Raw genomic sequence first — 23,482 nt, 5'->3', positions numbered from 1 at the left:
GTCTCTACTAGTCCTGACAGAGATGAGTAAATGTCTTGTAAAACACCGTTGAATTTGTTTGTGAACATGAAGCAGCAAAACGTTCCTCCTTAAAATGTATGTATCTTCCTCGGTATGGTCAAGATCTTTTGGTATTGCATGCAGACAGGCCTCCAGCCAACGAGTCCCGCTTACGTAACTACTGTAAATATAAACCTAAAGGCTAAATACCACCCAGTCTCTCCCCCTCAGACCACACCGGAATAGAGGAGCCTCTGTTTAAAGAAGGACATTCTTCACTTGAAGCACAACATAAACGTTGTTTTGAAAGCACCATTCATACATGTTTCAATCGCCCTTTCGGATTTGTGTTTGTGTGCCCATCTGAAAGCATTGCACATCCATACCGTATGCCCTCTGTTCACCCGCCAGGGCCATCATCGTCCGCAACGGCGAGATTGTCCCCATGTCGACAGAGTTCACCCCGGAGACAGAGAGGCAGAGGCTCCAGTTTCTGGTGAGGCTGCTGTCAGTTCCTATTGAGTCAGGATTAGCCCCACCACACCACTCAGTCACTGCACATATCTAACAACCAGATGGGGCAGGGTTCTGTCAGGAAGAGGGATTCTGTAACTCCCATGTCTGAAGGCACAGGAAGCTGGAATCACCTCTCTCTCTCTCTCTCTCTCTCTCTCTCTCTCTCTCTCTCTCTCTCTCTCTCTCTCTCTCTTTGTTTTGCTGTTGTTTTGGACAGGGTTTCATGCAGCCTCACTTGCTGGGCAACGAGTTTACGTATCTGGAGTTCCCTAGACGGGTGCAGAGGAAGGAGGTGGGGAAGAGAATGCTCTACAGGGACTTCACCATGAATGGATGGTGAGTCCTGCTTCTTTACGCACGGCAACGCTTCTTTACGCACGGCAACGCTGTCTATGAATAACCCTCTGAGTCACGGCCCTGCAGCCTACGTGGGAACACCACCGGTGTGTTGATCGCTGTCCGTCTATCTCCGCTTGCACAAAGGAAGTTATGAAAGAGGGTGCAAGCCATCAGCGGAGGCACATCTCAATCGAAGTCCACACAAATCACAAGGCCAAAATATAATCTTTTCAACCTGTGTTTTGCTCAGAGTACTTGGTGATTGGTGCATTATCTATAACAGGCTTTTTGACTTGTTGTAATAGACAAATAGACCATTTTAATTGGAATTCTTTTAAAACAACAACCCTCCATCTCACTGCTATGTGTATCTCTTTTTACCCGAGTTCTTGCGAGAGCACAATTTTAATTTGCTCAGCGAGTCACTCAGTAATGATGCTCATTACCCATGCCCTTGGAGCCGAGCTTCACCAATCACATCGGTGTATCTGATATAGGCGGGCAAGAGGCGAGCTAAACAAGAGCTAACCCTAGGGCAGCTGTGGCCTACTGGTTAGCACTTCAGACTTGTAACCGGAGGGTTGCCGGTTCGAACCCCGACCAGTAGGCACGGCTGAAGTGTCCTTGAGCAAGGCACCTAACCTTGTTGTTGCAGGCAGCTCACTGATTAGTGTGTGCTTACCGGTATATACTTATACTTATAACAGAAGACGATGATATTTTCAAATGCATGCTTGGTGCCGCCCCTTGAGTTGGGCCATTTTCATTACTCATAGCCAGACCCTAAATCTTTCTAGATTTGGGTCTGGATTTCCAGGCTAATCTCTTTTGGCCTTACTGGATCAACTGTAAGATAGCAGCTACTCAAAGTGTCAGCTCTGCTGTAATTGCTGGAGCTGATTATAACAGAAAAAAAAGTGTGGAAAATGATAAGGCCATAATCCACATGGTGTCCGCTGTTTCGCAGTGGGAGAGACAGGGTGTCGGATTGCAGCGGAGATAGCGAGATGTGTGCAGAAGGGTCAGTGGCGCTCATTAACGTGTCCAGCATGGGAGATGATGAGAGGGCGGCGGCGAGGGCTCGCGAGTGATGAATTATCAAACACGTTCCCCCCTCAAGAGGTCACTCTTCATGAAGGAGGAGCCGGGCCTCGGAGACGGATTGGCCAGACCAGATGGGCTGAAAGCTTTGTGTACACTGGAGGTCCCACTGAAGACAGTGGTGCGAGACAGATGTTCATGGAAATGTGTGTGAGAGTGTCACTCGGTCAGTTAGTCGGCCGCGGCGTGTGTGAGAGTGTCACTCGGTCGGTTAATTGGCCACGGCGTGTTTGTCTTGAATGCTGGGCAGATCTCAGAACCGTGTTCTGATTGATGTTCGGCATTAAAACAGCTTTCTGTTCTGCAAATGTTAGGTTGTGTGTGTGTGTGTGTGTGTGTGTGTGTATTATAAGACAGAATGTGAGTGAGTGTATGTGTGTGTGTGCATGTGTGTCAGCGTGTCTACTGGCTTGTCTGTGTGTGTGATGGCGCACCTTTGGGACGCGATGGAGCCCACAGTCTAATTAAGAATGCAGAACCGTGCCTCTGGCTTCTCTCACTGCTCATATTTTTACACTTTTTTCCTCCCCCACCTTCCTCCACTTCCCCTCCATCACCGCCTATCTGTCTCTTTCTTTCCCTCTCCATCTCACTCTCTTCTGTCCTTCCTCCCCATGTCTCTGTGTCATTCTTTTTCTCTCTCTTTATTTCTCCACCCCTTCCCTCTCCCAAGCTAATCACTCTTTTCTTGTTTATTTCTCTCTCATCCACCTTTTTTTGTCTTTATCTCTCATAAGCTCATTCTCTCTCCTCCCTTCTTCTTGTGCTCCTCTCTCTTTCCCCCCCTCTCTCTCTCCCTCTCTCTCCCCTCTCTCCCCTCTCTCTCTCCCCCTCTCTCTCTCTCTCCCCCTCTCTCTCCCCCTCTCTCTCTCTCTCCTCTCTCTCTCTCTCTCCCCCTCTCTCTCCCCCCTCTCCCCCTCTCTCTCTCTCCCTCCCCCCCTCTCTCTCTCTCCCCTCTCTCTCTCTCTCCGCCAGTTTCCCCTGACCCAGCTGCCTCTGAAATTCGCAGTGCAGATGGGGGGTTGTTGCGAGTGGCAGCCTCTGCTGCCTGGGGGCCGTGTTAAATTGATGGATGCTCTGCAGTGGGCATGTTCTGTAAGTTCAAACGCCACGGCGGGCTGTGGCTGGGCTACGATCCCTCTCCTCCTCCGTCTCTATCTCTCCTTTCCTCCTCCTCCTCCTCCTCTCCTCCTCCTCTCCTCACGCTCTCTGGAACAAAGAGGCGCTCTGTAGTCGTACGGCAGTATGCAGCATCACCACCACCCAAGTCATTATCTCCATCCATGCCACCATCTCCATCAGATCTAGTCTTGTGCCAGACGACCATGCTGAGGTAGGCTTGAGATGGATTGCGTATCAAAATGGCCGTCATTGTTTTTCGATCTGCCGTGGTATTCTCCATGCTTTTGTTGTTTATTTTTACACTATTGACGCAGTCCTTTCTACAATCTTTTTCACCTCCTTGTTGTCATGTACAACTGTAGAAGTAGAGGTGCACCAAACCATCATGCTCCTTCAGTGTTGTCTGTAGCTTAGTGGTGTGAGATGAAGTCGCCGTAGCACAACTGCACACTACCTTGTCTACCTTTAACGGGTATGTCGTTAGAACCATGCGGGTACTCATCAAAAATGTATACCGGTCAGAGGAGAAGAGTGTCCATAGAGGTGTCAAGTGGAGCGGCTAGATAGGCATAATGTGAACATAATGTGATGTGAAGCCTAAGTGATGCTACTCCTCTGAGTTCCCAAGGGTCCCCCTGTCCTGGGGCCGCCCCCTCTGAGAGCCTGAGAGACGACTCGGATCTCGCTCTGGTGGCCTCGCTCTGGTGCCATCATGTCTCCGTGCAGGGGATCTAGCTCTGTGGTGACATAACTACCGCCTCAAAAGGTTGGGCTTGGCAGGGGCGCCTACACTGTGTAGATGCAGTGGAAGTATGATGCAGAAGGTCCACTAGAAATGAATGACAGAAATTTGGACATGGGAACTGGGACTAGTTAGGAACAAATTGTTTGTACTTTCCCTAGAACCACGTCAGTATCGACAATCTAAGCGTTTGTGAGATTTTTAATGGGATACTCGAGAGAAAGGAATAATAAAAAGTTTTTGATGGTTGAATGAGTCAACATGATCAAGTAGATTATAAAATCAGGGGAATTGCTAGGCAGTTAGAAAGCCCAAAATGAGTGATCAAGTACTACAGTAATTACCCATGTGTAAGCCACATTGTGTATAAACCGCAGGACAGTGTTTTATGCCATTTTAAAAAACAAAACCATGTAATAACCTCACAGGTGTATTAGCCGCAGTTCTCAATAGCCCAATGAATCAGAACCAGATTGTGCTTTTGTGTGCTTTTGGACCGAGCTCTTGAGGTGGAGCCTGGATCCTGTGTTGAGCGCGACCCAAAAGTGGGCCTCGATGTGTGCTTTTGGACCGAGCTCTTGAGGTGGAGCCTGGATCCTGTGTTGAGCGCGACCCAAAAGTGGGCCTCGATGTGTGCTTTTAAACCGAGCTCTTGAGGTGGAGCCTGGATCCTGGGTTGAGCGCGACCCAAAAGTGGGCCTCTATGTGTGCTTTTGGACCGAGCTTCCTGCCACGACTGTGGCTCCGGCAGCCTGAAAATGCTGAGTGCGAAACAGCACCTGGTGAGAGAGCATATGGGCACCTCACGGTGGAAGCAGGCAGTTATCTGCACATTTCTCTCCAAAGCTCCACTAGTTCCCCCCTTGTGACAAGACTAAGAAGAAAATATCTCATGTTACACATTTGGAAGATTTAGAAAAACTCTCACTCTCATGGTGAATGTCTGATGCTCTCAGTTAGCTTTGTTGACAGCAACATACTTGATTTTACACAAAGAATGCTGTTAAGTGGTCACATACATGTAACATGTCAACACGAGTCTCTTCTATATCTCCTTTGGCTATATAAGGAGCTGCTTCTGTATGCACTGTTTCCACAGTTACTCCCAGTTGGTGACTGCTGAATAATTCACATGGGAGTGGGCTTAAAGATTCCTCTGAGCAATTACTATGGTCCGCCCTGCTTGTTGCTATATAGCACGTATTTTAGTTGCACAACTGGCTGACATCACAGGTCCCTAGTTCTCAGTAAACAGACCTGTGCTTTCCACAGTATTCCACAATTATCAAATAATGTTCCCTTTGTAGGTAGCACACTTACAAATGTAGCAGGCATCTACAAAAACATACATTACAAAACAATAAAAACCTAAACAATACTTCTTTAACTAGTGCTGTGTAGATTAGAGGGTTAGTGGGTCTGTTTACCTCAATAGAGCTGTAATCTCTACCTTAAACTTATTTGTCTGGGCACAGCCAAGTGATGAAGATCATGCGTTCAACAAAGTCCTTACAATCCTTGACTGTAGCTACCAGCACCACTGTTTTTTCTACTGTGGTAGAATAGTCCACATGGCTTTTCCACTACAAAGGCTTTGTGGAACCCTCCTCCAGTGATCAATCTCTCACCTTCTTGTGAAGGCGTGGAGCGATTTCCCGAGAGCATGTGTGTCTGCCATAAAGCAAAAACCTATTACAGTCTCCTCTGTTCTGTGCAGGGCATATAAAACCATAGAAGACGACGACCTGAAGTTTCCTTTAATATACGGGGAAGGGAAGAAGGTAAGAAATGCTGCCCTAATAACAATTATTCCTGTGGCCTTGCGGGGTATTTGACTGAGACTAAAGTCCAGTAATTACCATTTGTCAGCTTCTGACATTTACAGTCTGTTACACAATGCAGCCCCAAGAAAGACCATGTTCTATTTATAACTTAAATAATATAGCCTACCCTTTCGGATACAAGCATATGAAACATGTGTATTAGTACTTAATGTGTGATAGATATTACATACTATATATTCATTACTCTGTAAAATGTATGTTAATGATCATGACTAGGCTTCGTTTGACTGAAAGTCATTGCTGCTTGAGTAAGGGGTTTGTTGACTGGGCTGAAGGATCAGGAGGAAGCACTCAAAGCTAGTGTGTGGTGTCCAGAGACGAGCTGAAATATGACCCGAAGGAGCACTGGCTTTTACCCCCTCCTTGATAATACCCCCCTTAATAATACCCCCTCCTTAATAATACCCCCTTAATAATACGCCCTCGTCATCGCGTCCATCTGTTTAAAGTAATGCTGACAGATGAATGGCAAATCGGAGACAGTGGGCTTCGTGTCAGACTGGCGGCAGAGGCGCTTCAAAGCTTGACTACGAGGGGGAAAAAACTGGAAATATTAATTAAAAATTTGTGTGCTGCTGGGCCTAACAATTAATCCCCAGATATTTCTCCTTGTCTGCCCGAGGAGCGCCAGCGCTTCGAAAGACTCCCACATCTATCTCCTCCTCGGTGCTGGTTCCAGCACTCCTCGAAGTGCACTCCCGATTCCTCCCCCTCTCCCGCACACCACTTTTATGATTCCATTTCAAAAGTAGACCAGTGCGCCTCAGCGGTAGAGAGCTGTTTCAGATGTGTGCAGACAGAGAGGGGTAAAAAAGGAATCGGGAGTTACATGTGCAAACGAGGTTGGCTTCTGAGTAGCTGCAGCACTGAGGAACCGTATAGGCAGACAGCTGGGATACTTGTTTTTAATGGGGTGACACTTCTGTTAGATATCTGCATTTGTGTAAATGTTTCTTAGTGCTTTTCATCTTGCTGTAATTCAATCTAAAATATGTACAAAAATGTATGGTAGCATTTCTCAGGAAGTAATTTTATATGTATATAAAAAAATGATTTATGCATATGGTGGAGACTCATCCATGAGGTCATGCATATCTTATGTACTTCATGCTATGTGCAAGTGCCACAAATGATCCTTATTATGGCTTTTGAGTTCCCATAATGGATCATTAGGCTTTTGGTTTCAGTCAGATCTAGCAGACTTTAATGCCACATTTCAGTCGCATCACCTCTAGTGGTACTTTTATATGATTTTTTCTCATGAAGCTCTCCTAATAGAGTGTGTGGTATTTTCCAGAATTATTTATATTAATAAATATATTAAGTATATTAAGACTAATGATTTTTACTGGAGATTTGTATGCACCTCCATCCATAACAGAAAGCGAGTGAAAGCACAGGGTTAATGATTAGTGTAAACACTGAAGCTGTGCATACCACTCAAAACTCTCCAGATGCTGTTGCTTTGCAGTAACTTGGGGTGACCACAGAGCCTGTGTCTACTCACCAAAAAAGTCAAAACAAGCATTTTCATGCACCTGTATGGTTTTTCTCAGACAAGAACATGTTGACATAGCGGGCATGTTAGATCAATTAAGGTTCTACTCATGAGACCCACATGAGAAACTGGAACCCTGAAACCATCTCAGTGGAGTCCTAAGGCACAAAGTGATCAGACAGGCATGTCCACTGCACAGCCAACACATAGGTCATGTAGGTCACCCTTACTCCTGGTAGAATTGAATTAAATTTCAAACGTGGACTGTGCGCCGTTCATTTGCCACATGTGTGTTTTCCACTCAGGCACGTGTACTGGCTACTATCGGTGTAACCCGGGGCCTCGGCGATCATGACCTGAAAGTGCACGACTCCAACATCTACATCAAACCTTTCCTCTCCTGCTGTCCAGAGGTACTACACACACGCCAGTGTAGCGTCTCATACATTATACATAAAGACCCGTTTGTAATGGCAGCTAGTCTCATGGAGCCAGACGTATATCATAACATCCAACTGGAGTGAGAATTTGGTCTGAGTGTGGGTGTGAGCGATTAGCTTTAATCCAGACCTGTTCTGGACATCATGAAGGACGAAATCAAAGAAGTCAGATTTAGATTCAGGGGAGAACTTCAGAAAACAGCATGGGCTAATGGTCTAGTTTGTTTTGGAGAGTAAGACACAATAACTTGTCACAAAAAGCTGAGCTTATGAGCTTACTAGCCCTTGTTTGCCCTTATCTTGTTCAAAATGCCTGGGTGCAAAGCACAACCCCTGCAATCTGATCCTGAAGCAACGCGTTTAATATTCCCTAGAAAAGTGTTCTGGCTTTCCTTCTTGTCTGCCTGCCCCCCAGACATCTTTATGTTCAGTCCACTTATTCTCAGCATCAAAGCAAAATACAAAGAAGTTTTCTTATTACTGTGGGCTGACCTAACTAGCAATACGTGTTAAATAAAACCTATAAATAAGCTGTCCACTTAATTGTGATGGTTATATTCAGACATTAAAGCCAAATACATATTCGGTATAATCTAACCTATAATCTAATCTCAATGTGATGCACATTATTTTTTAATGAAATGGAGAAAGCAATGTTATTTGGCATGTGTCATTACATATAACAGGTGTCTGAATGTCTCTGGGCCTCAAGGGCCATCGTGAGATGATAAATGTTATGACAATGTGGTAAGAATGGCATTGTGTATCAACACAAGCTGAGACAAACCCATCCACTTACTTCTCCTTTTAATCTGCCTTTAATCAAAAATACTCCCCCCAGCCCCCCAACACCCAGCCGCCCTCTCAGACCATCAGCACGAGCACGAGCACAAGCTGCACGGTCAGGGTGTGCGTTCCCAATCACCGTGGCTCTGATTTCTCCCACAGCTCTCTTGATCTTTTATTCACTCTGCTCAGAGTTCAGACACAGTTCAGCTTGCAGTCAAGTCTCTTCTCAATGTGGTAAGTATGGGTTTATGCATAGACACTTCTCTGTCAGGGTGTCGTTCTCTCTCTCTCTCTCTTTCTCTCAGACACAGTTCAGCTCTCTCTCTCACCAGTTTATATGGACACTTCTCTCGCTCTCTCTCTCTCTCTCTCTCTCTCTCTCTCTCTCTCTCTCTCTCTCTCTCTCTCTCTCTCTCTCTCTCTCTCCGTTCCTTTGAACTTCTCTCCCTGAGCCATCCAGCGTTATATCTCTGTGCAGCTCTCTCTAAATATGCTTTCACTGTGCGACTGTATGGCGCGGTAATAAGATGTGGATCGCAACGGTTGAACTAGGGGTCAGAGTCTCGACTTGTAGTGCATGCTGTTGAAAAGTTTGCAGCTCCGAACAGGAGGCTAGAGACTGTGAGTTCTTCTGTAATGTGTGGAGGTGATAAAAAAAAGTCCAGTCGGAGTAGGTGTTGCTCTCCACAGCTTATCAGAGAAGCTCTACAGGCTCTTTACCCCCCCGTAGCGGAGGGGAACTGACAAGCACTTTGTCAGCGCAAGGCATCCATTTCAGTGTTTGTGGCAGCGTGTCACTGTAGCAGGGGAAAATCAATGGCTCTGCGTGTGTGAAGGTGACTTGGGTAGAGTGGGAGGCTCATGAGTGGAGGGGGTGGGGTGGGGCAGGGCGGGGGATGAAATAGTGGACGCGTTTGTGGTCACCGCCATCACTAACGGGTGAAGCAAGTGCCAGCCAAGCAGAAAAGAGGTCATGGCAGAAGGCGTAATTGCCATTTCTGTGAGTTAACGCATCACACCCACGTTAGGGACTCTGAATAAGGTATAGAGGAATGCAAACTACTTAAATGAAGATGCAGGACAGTCCATTGAAGAGCTTTATGATTTTTGTTAATAACCAGTAAAAAAAAGAAACCAAAAACAAACAAAAGAGACCAAAATCTTTCAAAAACAGATATCAGATATCTTCAATTATTAATGTTGTTTATTTAGGGTTAGCTGTAGTTTATTGTCTTCATTACAAAGTTGATGCCCCTGTCCATTAAATTCTCATCGATCAACAAAGCATATGTGTAAAAATATCCAACCCAATCTTAAAATGTCTTGAATTTTCTGACACTTTGTAGACACTATATGCCCTTTCACAAAGGCTGCTTCAGTTCCCTCACATCTTGGCAATAACTGACCTTTTCAAAGGTGAAGGTGTATCCCCTCACTCAGTTTGAGCATGGAGCAGATGACGTGTTGGTACTGGCAACCGATGGCCTGTGGGATGTCCTCTCCAACGAGGAAGTGGCTGAGGCTGTCACCTGTTTCCTTGGTAACTGTGACCCAGATGATCAGAACAGGCAAGTTTCCTCCAACACAGCGAATGACATTACTACAGTGAACACTGCACTCTTTGGTTTATCTGTTATATTAAAAAAAGAAAGTGACAGTAAATCTTTGTAAGGACACATAATTAAATCTTCCTCATATTTTTCAACTGTGTGGTGATGTGTTGTTATTTTGTGTAAATGTTTACCAGATATACCATGGCAGCTCAGGATCTGGTGATGAGAGCACGAGGAGTGCTTAGAGACAGGGGCTGGAGGATAGCTAATGACCGCCTGGGTTCTGGGGATGACATCTCCGTGTACATCATCCCACTCCTACATGGGAACAAGCAAACCTAGCCAACATGGACTCAGGGCCGTTGAATTAGTGGCCTCGTGTTCTGGGAAATCCTGAGGCATTGATGATTGTTTGAGTCTCTGAGGGCCGACAGATCCAATCCACTGACAAGGATACAAACTGTCAACCATCAACACCCCATTGGTAAAGGTAACAAACAATTTTGTTTGTGGAAATGGAAGATCTCAGGATGCAAGAGACCCTCTTCAGTGCCACCATTTTGTAGTTTGGGATGGATTCAAAAGCTGCTGATGAACATTGTACATTGTTTGCCATTTTTATCCCAGGACTTGTACTGTCTTTGGGATGCCCTAAGAGAGTTTATGAGCATGCCAAAGTATTGGCTATTCTTTGACTTTAGTTGGGGCTATATTTATTTATTTTGAAAGTTAATACAGGATTGTTAAATAAACATTCTTAACATATAGTTTTATTGTCAAAAGATTAGATTTAAATGTGAAAACATCTGTCTTTTCCTCAGATAGCTTAAGTAAATGTGCGAAAGATTCTTTTAAATCTCCTGTTTTATGGAGAGTTTGTACAGACATTAAATAGACTAATCAGAGTTGCTTACAAGTCATCAAGATGGTCTTCCCTCAGCAGCCAGACTGTTCTCTCTCTCCAAGTAAGAGTGGCCATCTGCCATGTGTACATTTCCACCGACTCCAACCTAAACAGAGCTGTCAGACTCCCGGTATTCTGTTATACTATGGGTCTCATTTGGAGAGAGGGCTCAATGCTCCCTTGAGGTGCAGGGGAGTGGTGATTATGCTGTGTATACTTACCAGTGCACTGCAAGTGGAACTGCTTAAACCATTACCCTTATTCGCATGTGGCGAAAGAACAATATTCCGTTTCAGCATTGGTAACTGGCAGTTTGGGTGCCTTTGCACGTTTAAATATTTGGACATTAATTGCCTGAATCAGAAACACCATAACAATTGGACTATGCATCAGCTTCTTATGCAGTCCAAGTAATTTTGAAGTGACTAAAGAGAGAGTTAGAAGCTTATATTTACGATGCCAGTGGTAATCTAGTGCTCTATCAGACAGTACAAATAGTCAGTATTCTTCTCAGCATGAAGTACTGTTGCATGATTGTGTTGCTCCAATGTATAAGTACATAGTATGAGTTTTTTAAAAAAACATAATCTATTTGCATTAGTGTACCGTATAGATCAGTCCCTGTGTAGTTTATTGAGGTTTATGTTTCATTACTCAGAACAAGATAACAATGGGTGTTAAATGCCTTAACGCCTCAGTATTATGTTTTACCACTGATGTAATGCAAGATGTTTTTAATGTAATTCACACAGAGCAAATTGTTTCAGATTCAGAAGTTCACATGCAATTGGCTTTAGTCCATGACCTGATATACTTGTTATCTCACAACAGACATGTAAGAGGTGAGTAAAACATTAATACATGTCATTCCTCCTGACAAGTTTCAGAAGGTACAATTTGTGCATACCATACCAGCACATTCTGTGCAAAGTAATAAATTCTTCCCCCAACTATCTTCACAACTGTTCTGATAATTGATGCTGCAAGTGCAGTTTTTTTGATCTGTAGAGGAAAAAAGCATTCAAATGTATACTGTGACTTATGTGCAAATCAATGCTGTGTTGGTGCCATAGACCATGTTATGTTTATGTTCATATAACTGTTTGATTAACTTAAGAACTGATTTTTTAAATTTATTTGGTATGAATGTTTGTTTTAATTTATTAAATAATCATAAATGACCATAATGAAAATGATAGTCTTACTATATGTACAAATTGATTGTTTGTGTTTCTCCCTATTTCTGTCATGGCTTCCTGTGAAATGAATGCTCGGTCATAAATATTTGAAGTGATGTTAGGTGAGCCAAGTGATCATTAAGATTATTTCCACTGGGGCTCCTCGTGTCTCAGTCTAAACTATTCCCGGAGCCTCTAAGCTGTATTTATCTTACTGAGGGCTGAGCATGAGCTGGATTGATGGGAGGGAAATAATGTTGTGATGCCTGACTGACTGTACAAATGAGCCTCTGCCTGGGAGATTCTATCCAGGTGGATCATTACGAAGGAATTGCAGTCCACATGTCACTGTGAAATGTACTCAAACTCCACATCCGGGCCCAAAACACTCGTATCCCATCTCAAACCTCAAAACCGCAGGCTCTTCCTCCGTCTCTCTCATGTGGATAACTTTTATTCCCTGTAAAATGCATGACTGGAAGATCCAATATTTCTCACATTGAAGAGGACTTTAATTCCTAAACATGGGTTGTGTGTAATTTCAAGTTGTCTGGGGGGAAATGGCAAGACTCCTTTGGCTTTATACCACACCACACCACATCATCTGTCACCTTTTTACTGCATCAGGATTTCCCCCAGTTCTATTTGTGCAGACTGCATCACATCAATTATGAATTGGTGTAGTAAATGGCCGCAGAGGAACGCCGGCCAATCGGATTTATGTGGATAAGAGAAATGTGCATGTCTTATGTGAAAAGTAAATGTCTTACACATGAAAAATGACATTTATGTACAGGATATTTGAATTTCTTTTGTATGTGAAACCACTTTTGTAATCATTAGTAAACCTTTTGGATTCAGCATTTGCTAAAAACAGTCTCATGTCAATTGATGTAACACATTACTCCAGTAAAAATGCTTCACCTCCTCTTGAGGAGTTCAAGATGGAGCTGACAGCCTGCCAGGGTCCTACTCCTACACACGTACCATTGGACGTCATGGTCTGAGTGGTTGTTTTCATGTACATTGAGTCCATGTATTTGCCCTCCATGCTGAGCAACATTGCAGGGGTGGGAAGGCAGAGGATTTAGGAGTGGCAGAGCACTGCCAAGGGAGGCATCCACACCCACCCACATCCACAGCAGGAGCCACCAAGCCATCTGGTCAGCATAACCTAAACATGGCTACCAACATTCCAAATAACACTCGTTTGGAAAGACGCTCCTTCTGTGAGTTGGGTGGGGTGTGTTTGTGTGTGTTGGTGTTTGAGGGAGAGATTGAGTGAGTGAATAACAGAGAGAGAGAGAGAGTGAAAGGGAGAGATGGGGGTGAGGATGGTCAATTACAACACTGTACATAAACACACTTAGTCATTCCAGAGTGTGGGTGGATTTTCAAGGTCACCACATGCCAACTCCAGAGGAGCACCAGGATTGTTGCTATGGAAAAGAAATTTTCAGAGAGGGAGTGCAACTCTAGGAAAATCCTGGTTTACAGCTCTTATAGATAGCTAAATAGAGTATTTGTCACTATTTCACACACACTCACATCCCATCATACTGAATGGGGAGTGTCTTTTTTTTAAATCTTATCTCTGCCTGGATTTCAAAGTGGACCATTAGCAAAACACTTGGGAGTTAAAAGGGAGGGTGTATACAATGACATTTATTTATGATAATTCAAACTAATAGACTTCAAATGACTGATTAAACCATATACTTTTCTCTTCCCTATTTCATTGATTGTCCTTTAGTATGCTGATGCCATCTCCCTGTGTATGGTGGAGCCAGGTTTGTGCAAAAGAAAACCTTCCTCATCGCAGCCTGGCAACCAGCAAAGTCCACCAGACCAATCACTCATCTGCCTCATTCCCCTAGACCCAAGGGAGGCGATCTTTAATTACACCAGGAATATAAATGTGTTTTCCTAGTTCAGTGGCCACTGTCACTACCTTCCCTCACCACCTCTGATAGTTAATGACATTTGGTCAATTGAAGGTTTATTAGTTCAGCTCACATTAAAAAAAAAAACCCAAAGGTCTGGAGGCAGAATCTCTCTCTTTGACAAAGCCTTAGAAACTAGTTAGAATTGTTTTTCGTCTCATGGGGTCTAACGTACACAAAACACTAAGGACGGGCAATTTGAAAGCATTCAAAAAATGTATGCTTTCCACACGAGGTCCAGCTTCAGCATACAGCTGCAATAATAACTGGAGGCGGCAGATATTCCACCAGGGGCTTGGTGCAGAGGACTCCAGTTTATGGCCTCTGGCTTTAAGAGCCCCGGACTGATTTATCTCCAGCCGGGCCAAAAGGGGAATGTCAACAGAAGACAGAGCAGGGGGCAGGGTGGACTCCATACCCGCCCCCAACGGCTTCTGTCTGCACAGTCCACTGCTTCGCCCAGTATAGGCAAGACAGGGGGAAACGGTTCTCTCCCTTCCCATTCATTCCCTGGCTTCACAAGTAAGCTTGTTAGTAGCCTACTCCATACCATCTCCAACTGCTCTAGGTAGCCTACTTTAGCAATACATAACATGAAACTCAGGACAATGTTGAGCATTGACTTAACGGTGTGCAACACACCTTCTGTTGAAATGCCCCCTCCCCCCACTCCATAGGCTATCCATACCATACTGACAGGGAAGTCAGCTGATGGGTCGCATATTGTGTTCAGTAATTACTAGTTGCCTCCAGCTTGTCTATAGCATCTGGGGAATGGAGGATCTCTGAGCCTAGATGTGATTGTGTGCCGGGAATCTAGGGTTAAAGAGCTCCACGTGGATGAGGTCAGACAGACGTCAGAGGATACACATTGTGCGCATTTTTCAAATGCTGATTTCCTGCAGGACATTGACTGACCTGAGCCTCTGACAGATTCCCTATAAGAAACACCACATTTCAGTCTTCAGAGTTATCTGATCCAGCCGTTCAACAAGGACCAAACATCTTTAGGAATGTGAATTATGAACACCGGCCATCACACACACACACTCAACATTTACCTTAGTGGGTAGGCAATGTGGCCACGTCACAACTCTCTTCTTAGCAACAGTACCATGACCTACATGCTTTACAGATTTGAGGCAGCCAGAGCCTGGGGATAAAATCAAATATCTATATAAAAATTAATGACCCCGTTTCACTCTCACCATCCCTTAAGGAAAATTGGTCTCAGTTTTTGTTAACTAAATAGCAAAGCACTTTATGGTGTCAACAATGAATGAATTTAGGACTAGAAAAAACGTTTAGAAGTATTTAAGTCATTCAAAAGTCGGCTTCGGAATGGGAATGATTGATGTGCGAATTAGTAAGTGCACAGTGCGAAAATAACTCGATCACCCATTTAGAAAATAATGTATTAGGCAAAAATAGTTCAAGTTAAAACACAGAACATAATTAGTTACAGCAACCAGATATTTATTTTCGGAGTGGATACCACACACCTACCGCTTCCTTAATCAAGCACTCGTGCAATGCGCACACGCGGATGCACCCGAAACCGTTCAACTGCGAACATGACCATGAATTACCGTAGCACACGTCAAATAGAAATCTGAATAGTTGTCGATGAAAAACAGACAATTGAAAATTTGTGAAATAAGTCTTTCCTTCGTCGGAAGTCGATATCCACCAGCACTAGCAAGGCAGTAGCTTGCGCAGTCATCTCCATAGCGGGCAATGTCAAATCCCAACCAACAGCACAAACTACTACCTCAGCCAGTACATGGTGCACCAGGAATGCAAGTCCTTAAACATCCTCGACATTTAAGCAAAGGGAAAATAATTGCCTTGTTGGCCTGGTTAAATCGCAGAGGTCTACTTCTTCCTTCGTCTCTCCCGCTTCCCGTATGCAGTTCTACGGCGTGCTTTAAGGCGCAATTGAAGTAGCACGATAACCCCGCCTATGGCTCCGTTGCTCTCTCCACCCCTCTACCAACCTCTACAATTCGCCCTTCCCCTCACATGACCTGCTACTACTCCTGTTGCTACTAGTAAGACTACAGATAACATAGTAACGATCTGGTTTGTACCACCATTACAAGACCATTCAATTTAGTTCTACTGTGAATAATAATAATAGTAGGCGGCAATAGTAATAATGACAGTAGAAGCAGGTTAATGTAAATAACGGTGTAGAAGGCTAGTAAAGATAGTGGTACCATTGCATTAACAAGTTAGTTCCTATGTTCCGGTCCCATCCCTTGGGATATTTAACCATAGATCATGTGAGCAATAGTTTAATTTGTCTTTTAAAACATCAAGCACCAATGTAGCACTATTAAATTAAAGCCAATTACCTCAAGTTTGTGAAGCAATATTGCAGAATCTTATTCCAACACATGTAGGCACACATCATTTTTTATAAACGTATTTCTGACATTTGAATGTAAGACACAATCCATTGATGAGTTTCAGCATTAGACCGGCCACATGCTCTAAGGACTCACTGTTCCTGCTACAAGATGGAGGTTTGATTTTTGAGAGCCAGCAGAAATGTATGATAACTTGTACACTAGCTTTGTCATCAGGTATTCAATACAATGTAAAGTCATCTTCCATTCATAGGATGCCAGCTTTCAATCATCAACATTGATGCATTTGGCTACAGACTGATGGAGGGAACAGTGAACATGTGAAAGTATTTTACTTTATCATATCAAACCCCGAGATTGTAGAACTTTTTTTTCCATTTATTTTAAACACACAGGTACAACCCTTCTCAAGTGGACTAAAGATGACATGGAATGTTACAGTAAGATCTTGCATAAAATCCTTTGTGGTCAAGAAAAGTCCTTCAAAAAGAGCATTCTTCCATCACACATTTCTTTGTTCGCTTGGTTTTTGTTTTTCTCCATTTCAAAGATGAATAAAGCCCAGTTAATTCATTCTTACTTACATCATTAACACGGATCACCACACACACTGTACATTGACTCCCCTTGCAGAAATGGAAAAAAAAAGCACTGCAAATGCACTGTAGCAGTTAATCAACTGTGAGTCCAGCCAATGGGAATGGGTCATCAATATGTTTGAGAAGCTTATGGTGATTAAGGTCAACCCATGATGCGAGAGCGTTCAATACCATTTGCCACTGCAGTTGCTATGGGTTACAGTCCTTCAAACAGGCTTGTGGGAGATCAGAGTCCGCTCCTGTGGTGTAAGGACACATTCATCTTTATCTTTTCTCTTTTTCTTTACCCCCTTCGATAGTTAAAAAGTCCTCCCTCCTCCCGACCCCTGCCTGAGGGGGTGGCTGGGGGTGGCTGGTCAGGACTCTCCGTTCTGCACTTTGGACACGGGGGGCTGCATAAAGTCTTTGAAGGGCCCCAGGGCCTCCTTGAGAGCCGAGCTGACCTCTGAGGAGGAGCAAGTGATGCACTCCACCAGAGTTGGATAAAGCGCTATCACCTGGGCCCAGGTGTTGCCATCCACTGGAATGAGAGACAGAGAGACGGAGGAGGAGGAGGAAGAGGAGAGAACAGACAAACTGTATGATTCCATAATATAGCTGACACCTAAAATGACTTCCATCATTAGGACATTTTACATTTCATCTACTTCCAGAGAGCCTATCTTGACAGACCTACAGAGCAGGTTCATCTGAGTTCACCCAGGCTAAAAAACTATTTAATTAGATACCATCCTTGGGAGTTTTTATGTACTAGATCCCTTTGCTTCTAAAGAATCAATATCCACCTTTATCTAAGTTGATCCTTTCTCCTCATATTACTTACCATTTTCTGGCTGGGTCTTTTTAAGGGAGTCCATTAGGGTGCTGACTGCTTTTAAGACAAAGATGATTTCCGTGACTTGTTGCCTAGAGGGGAGATAATGAGAAGATCAGGCTGACAGGATCTAATCTAGCCTGCTTAATATTTGGCTTGACGATTAGCACACATGGCATCAACTCAGACAAAAATGACACGCAGCCGTCAGACGTGTCAACAAGGGGGGACGAAAGAAATGATGGGTGGAAAAAACCCAGTCCAGGCGAGAATGATGCAAATGGCATCAACCTGAGCAGATGGCAATCAAGCTCCATCCTCTGTGCACTGAGAAAGACACAGTGAGAGAGCTGTTATGCTAGTCTGTGTCTGCACCACAGTGCACGCACATTACACACACACACACACACACACACACACACGCACACCTAATCACGCACATCTGCAAACACTCTCACAGACATTGACTGTAAGTACCCACCGTAGGGGATATTCAGTGCTGACAGCCAGCAGAGCTGCAGTATCTGACATGAGACAGCTGCCTGAGGGCAATGCCAAAGTACCTCTTACCTCTGCATCAGCCCAGCTCCAGCTAAGGGTATATATATGTGCATGTATGAGGAGTTTTTGGATATGAGTCAGTGCCAGAGAAGAGTGTATGCAGTACCCATGCGTCTGCATTATGCATGTGTATGTGTGTGTGTTACAAAATAGATGCATGTCAGTAGATTGGTATTTATTACAATCGTGACAGTTTATGCTTCATATGTTTACTTGGCCTTTAAATGTGTGTGTGTGTGTGTGTGTGTAGAATGGATGCACTTGCACAGAATGTAGTGTACGTGTGTTTCTATGGATGCCTGGAACTTACTGTACAAAGCTGAAGAGTGTGTGTGACTAGTACATGATGTTCAGCATTTGTATGGTAATGTAGCGGCATGTTTATGGAATCAAATGTGTGTCTGTATGTCTTCTAAAGCTTTATGTGTGTGTGTGTGTGTGTATGTGTGTATATGTGTGTGTGTGTGTGTGTATAGCATATATTGCATGAACCTTTATGTGGGACCGAGCAGAACAGACCCATGCCCAGAGCAGAGCGTAGCGTGGCGGTGGCTCACCTGGGCAGTGGGCAGCGGCCACTCAGTCTCTCGTCCTCCACGTAGCGCCGCAGGACGTCCTGTGCCCGCTGCAGTAGCACGGAGAGCGCCATGCGCGAGATGTAGCCCTCCTGTGGCGTGGACGCCTTGTTGCTGAATGAGAACTGCAGCAGCGTCTCGAAGCACACCTTGGAGAAGTCCTCCCGCATCCGGATGTCGATCTCGGCTTCTGGAAGCCACACAAAGTGCGGGCAGGGAATGTTGTCCCAATCAGACACAGTACACAATATGGGCTTGGGCTACAAATCCCACAATGCCCTGCTCTGCACACAAACAGACATACTACACAGCTTGAGATTCAGAAGATAATACACAGTAATGTCCGGGATCTGAAGAGGCTGTTTGAATGTGCTTCTGGTGGTGTTACTTTTATGCTCCTCACCGGTGAACGAGGAGGACTGGGAGTGGATGGAGCCTTTGTTGAGCATTGCCATGATCTGGCCAACGAAGTCTTTAGGGATGAAGTTGGCGAAAGGCAAAATCTCTGTGCTGATCAGCTGCACCACCTGTGATGAGAACACCAGGGTTAACATGCAAACATACAGGGAATCATCTTGAAGTGTTCTTCAGTGGTACTATGGTGAAGAAAGTGAGAAGTCGGCACAAAGGTCAAGTCAATACTGAGACAATACCTCAACATCGATTGCTTCATTTTTCTGGAACTCCTGGATGGACAGGTTATCTGGAGGCGTGCTGGACAAAAGAAAAAGCAGGGCATGCTGAAATAAGCTCGTCCAAGCCCAACAATGTCATTCAACCAGTGCTGCAGCCTATTGTTCTCAGGCGCGTTGCTGGTTTCCAAATACAGGATTATTCCGGTTTACCTGGAGCTGTGGCGGCCCACGTACAGTACCTTTTGGTGAACAGGAAGTCTTCGAAGGCGCAGGCAAGCTCTGGCCACATGGTGTCGAACTTGCCCGAGGAGGCGTGTTGGCGGGCGACGGGAAGGCCAATGGAGAGCACTTTGAGCAGCGAGGAGACGGCCAGCTTCCATGTGCTCTCCGCAGGGCAGGAGTACTTCAGGCCCAGGGGCATCCGCAGAGTCTACAGAGAGGGGGAGGGAGAGAGAGAGAGAGAGAGAGAGAGAGGAGAGAGAAAAAGAGAGAGAGAGAGAGAGAGAGAGAGAGAGAGGGAGAGGAGAGAGAGACATAGAGAGACAGAGAGAGGAGAGAGAGACATAGAGAGACAGAGAGAGGAGAGAGAGACATAGAGAGAGAAAGAGGAGAGAGAGACAGAGAGAGAGATGTGAGTGAATGTAAATTAAAAAAAGAGGGAGGAAAAAGAGGTAAAAAGGGCCCTCAATACAACCAAGAGAGCGCTCAGAGAGCAGGGCTCAGACACCACACAACCAGGGTCACTGAGACAGCGCCCAGAGAGCCTAGAAGCCTGGCCGAAGGACAGCGGGGTGTGCGGCCGAAAATAACTGGGCATTAGTAACGCCGCCGAGAGGGAGGCTCCCCTGATCTGCCGCCGCAGCTGGGTGTGGTGAAGTGGTGCGGTGCGGTGTGGTGGAGGCTCCCCTGATCTGCCGCTGGGTGCGGTGCGGTGGTGGCTCCTGCCGTGCGGCCCCTCTCCACCCTGACCTCCAGCGGGGCCTTTCCCACGCCTCTGGACATCCGCTGTCCCGCACGTAGTGATTTCACCGCTTCTGGCTCCCACCCTCCGACTCCAAACGCCCGAACACACGCAGTAATAACAGCAATTAAACTGACACAGCTGTATCTGTACGAGGGCCCTGTGCGTGCGTGTGTGCCACTCGGTATCATTACGCTATGAATCAGAGCCCTTTGTTTTGTGGCCTTTTGTTAAGACGACAGGAAATGCATGCTGCTCATTAAATGTGCAGCCTACAGTATACACCATAAAGGCAGGGAAAAGGGAGCTTACCTTGATGATGTTTTGCAGAACTTTCTCGTTTATGACCGCCTTGTGGCAGGCAGTCTTCTGGTAAAGGTCCACCACTACTTCAAGGGACCTCTCAGCAAAGGGCACATAGTTTAAGGCCACCCATTCAGCCTGTGGGAAAAAGAAACAGATGGCAAGATGGAGGGAGAGAGAGAGATTAGGGGAGGAGGGATGGAAGTGGGAGAGATGAGAAAGAGGTAGGCAGAGTCTTGTGTTTGTAAGTGTTGACTTTGTTGCTGACAGGACTGAATAAACCCATATACCTTCAAGTGCTGATAGGGCAAAAAAAAAAAAAAAAAAAAGAATAAAATCAGAGCTTTAAAACCGCAAAAGCATGCAAACGAAGTCAAGACCAAAAAACCCATAAAGTAAAGTCCATGTGCACAAGAATGAGAATGAGTCGTGATGGGCAGAGAGAGAGAGAGAGAGAAAGAAAGAGAGAGAGAGAGAGAGAAAGAGAGAGAGAGAGAGAGAGAGAGAGAGAGAGAGAGAGAGAGAGAGAGAGAGAAAGAGAGAGAGAGAGAGAGAGAGAGAGAGAGAAAGAGAGAGAGAGAGAGAACAAAACAAGAAAGACAAGCAGACATATAGACTGGCAGTGGGTGAGGCCGAGAGACACAGACAGACACATGTGAGTAATGAGGGAGAGAAGAGGAAGAGGAGGAAGAGGAGGATGACAAGAGAAGGTGAGATCCCTCGACTAGCAGTGTTACAATTCAGCTAAGCTTGTGTGGCTAAAGTAGGGCTGACGGAATGAGGACTCACCGGTGCAAACAGTTGGATCTAAAGTGGATCCATTGAGTAGTACAGAAAACAGAATGAGAGAAGAGTGGACAAGCGTTAACGCCTTTACTGGCCTCTGCAGATTAGCCAGTGCCATGCACTGTGTATCGTGCTGCTTGAGCGACTGTCTGCTGATAGTATACAGTACGCAACGGATTTCAATAGTTACAGACACAGACATAGAGAGACTTGTGTCTGGCCACTGGGTCTGATTTTAATGTCAGTTCACACACAGCATTTCTGCAGCAATTCAGTTATGTCAGTATTCACACTGCTACCATTCACACCACTGCATGAAGACCACTCAATATTTAGAAGAGGCAAAGCAGAGAATTAACAATGGTCACTTGGCATGCGACACTGCAACTGGGATGACGCAGCTGTGGGAGAGAGCAGGGCACTCGGGTGGCACTCTGGTGGCACTGAGTGCCCGTATGTGGCATGGTGCCGAGAGAACCAGGAAGAGGAACCGAGAGGAGCCATTAACCAAGGATCACGTCAACTCAAAGGTTTCATCAGGGATGTGGCTTTTTGCCTTTTTTGTCTGTTTAATGGATCCATAGCTTACCCAATACTTACCCTTGTGGGATTTTAAGAAGTACTCAATTTAAGTCAAAGAGGTAACTAACTACCTATTCTAGCTTTCACATGAACAACTAGTTTTGGTCACGAGAGATGAATATACTGTACACATTATCTGACAGGCAACACAACAAATACACTACTGTGAGGCAAGGAGACACAAATAACACACTTGAGGCAATGTAAGGGGCAAGGAGACACACACACACACACACACACACACACACACACAAACACAAACACAAACACACACACAAAGCTGCAGGGAGATGCCTGTGGAGGAGTGTTCATGGTCTACATATCTGAGAGAGAGACCAACAGCACCATAGTGGAGAGGCCGCAGTCTCACTGCCACCCACCTGGTTGTATTTGGCATTGGCCACGTGTTTGGTCTCCAGTTTGCCGTACTGCGGAGGCTTACAGGAGAACTCTACGAACAGGAGCAGCTGCTCGAAGATGGCGGGGTACATGACCTGCAGCGTCTCGGGCCCCACGCAAATGGCCTGTGGTGGACAAGGAGACGGCACTTAAATACAGACATCAATAATCTATATACATATATACATACATTACATGCACACACACATACAAGAGGAAACTCCCAGGGTCCGCATTCCTAATGCTGTATGCATTTTCACACGACGCCCTACAGTGCCATTTGCAGGCAAGGAGTGTGGGAAGCTCAGGGCAGCTGGTCCAGTGGAGGGGTCATCCTAACCGCCGGATTCTTTCTTAGTGATAACAAATCAGCTGCTCGGACTGTGTGTCAGGTTGTGGGAGCGTGGAGGCCGGAGTGGGGGGGGTCAGGTGTGTGTGTGTGACTCAAGCTTTATCCATGTTTGGGAGAGTGTGTGTGTTTCTCACAGGTATGCAGGTGTGTGGGAACCAGGGGATCAGGATTTGGAGAGTTAGCTTCCGTCAGTGATTGCATGACATCCAAAGGGATTCAAAGGGATCAGTTACTTCGATTTTGTAAACACTTGTAACGTGTGTGTGTGTTGTGTGTGTGTGTGCCTGTGGTGTGTGTGTGCTGCAGGTCGTGTGTGGTGTGTATGTGCCTGTGGTGTATGTGTGTGTGCCAGCAGGTGGTACCTGTGGTGTGTGTGTGGCGCTGCGGTACCTGTACATGGTGTGTATGTGTGTGTGTGTAGGAATGCGTCGCGTCGCATAGCGCGTGTGTGTGCCTGTCAAATGCGGGTGTGTGCCTGTGGTGTGTATTGTGTGTGTGCGTGTGTCGTGTGTGTGATATTATTGCCTGTGGGTGTGTGCTGCCTGTGGTGTGTATGTGTGCCTGTGTGTGTGTG

At 45.4% G+C, this 23,482-nt stretch overlaps 2 protein-coding genes across 2 annotated transcripts in view; one reads left to right on the top strand and one right to left on the bottom strand.

Moving 5' to 3' along the window:
* ppm1h (protein phosphatase, Mg2+/Mn2+ dependent, 1H) overlaps window positions 1-12,900 on the top strand; it is a 29,369-nt gene extending 16,469 nt beyond the window's left edge. Inside the window, exons 5-10 of the mRNA XM_048257404.1 lie at window positions 412-496; window positions 734-852; window positions 5,538-5,601; window positions 7,468-7,575; window positions 9,808-9,959; window positions 10,139-12,900. Of these exons, the coding sequence (XP_048113361.1) occupies window positions 412-496; window positions 734-852; window positions 5,538-5,601; window positions 7,468-7,575; window positions 9,808-9,959; window positions 10,139-10,286 (676 nt within the window). The 3' untranslated portion in view covers window positions 10,287-12,900. The remainder of the gene's footprint in view (window positions 1-411; window positions 497-733; window positions 853-5,537; window positions 5,602-7,467; window positions 7,576-9,807; window positions 9,960-10,138) is intronic.
* Window positions 12,901-16,704: 3,804 nt separating this feature from the next.
* mon2 (MON2 homolog, regulator of endosome-to-Golgi trafficking) overlaps window positions 16,705-23,482 on the bottom strand; it is a 37,640-nt gene continuing 30,862 nt past the window's right edge. Inside the window, 9 exon segments of the mRNA XM_048256164.1 lie at window positions 16,705-17,460; window positions 17,764-17,846; window positions 18,873-19,080; window positions 19,294-19,417; window positions 19,544-19,604; window positions 19,765-19,955; window positions 20,799-20,927; window positions 21,579-21,596; window positions 22,538-22,681. Coding sequence (XP_048112121.1) covers window positions 17,297-17,460; window positions 17,764-17,846; window positions 18,873-19,080; window positions 19,294-19,417; window positions 19,544-19,604; window positions 19,765-19,955; window positions 20,799-20,927; window positions 21,579-21,596; window positions 22,538-22,681 — 1,122 coding nt within the window. The 3' untranslated portion in view covers window positions 16,705-17,296.

This window comes from Alosa alosa, chromosome 11, assembly GCF_017589495.1.
Source record: "Alosa alosa isolate M-15738 ecotype Scorff River chromosome 11, AALO_Geno_1.1, whole genome shotgun sequence".
NCBI classification, from domain to species: Eukaryota; Metazoa; Chordata; class Actinopteri; order Clupeiformes; family Clupeidae; genus Alosa; species Alosa alosa.
Note: the sequence above shows the minus strand (reverse complement) of the source record. Positions and strands in the feature narration are given on the sequence as shown.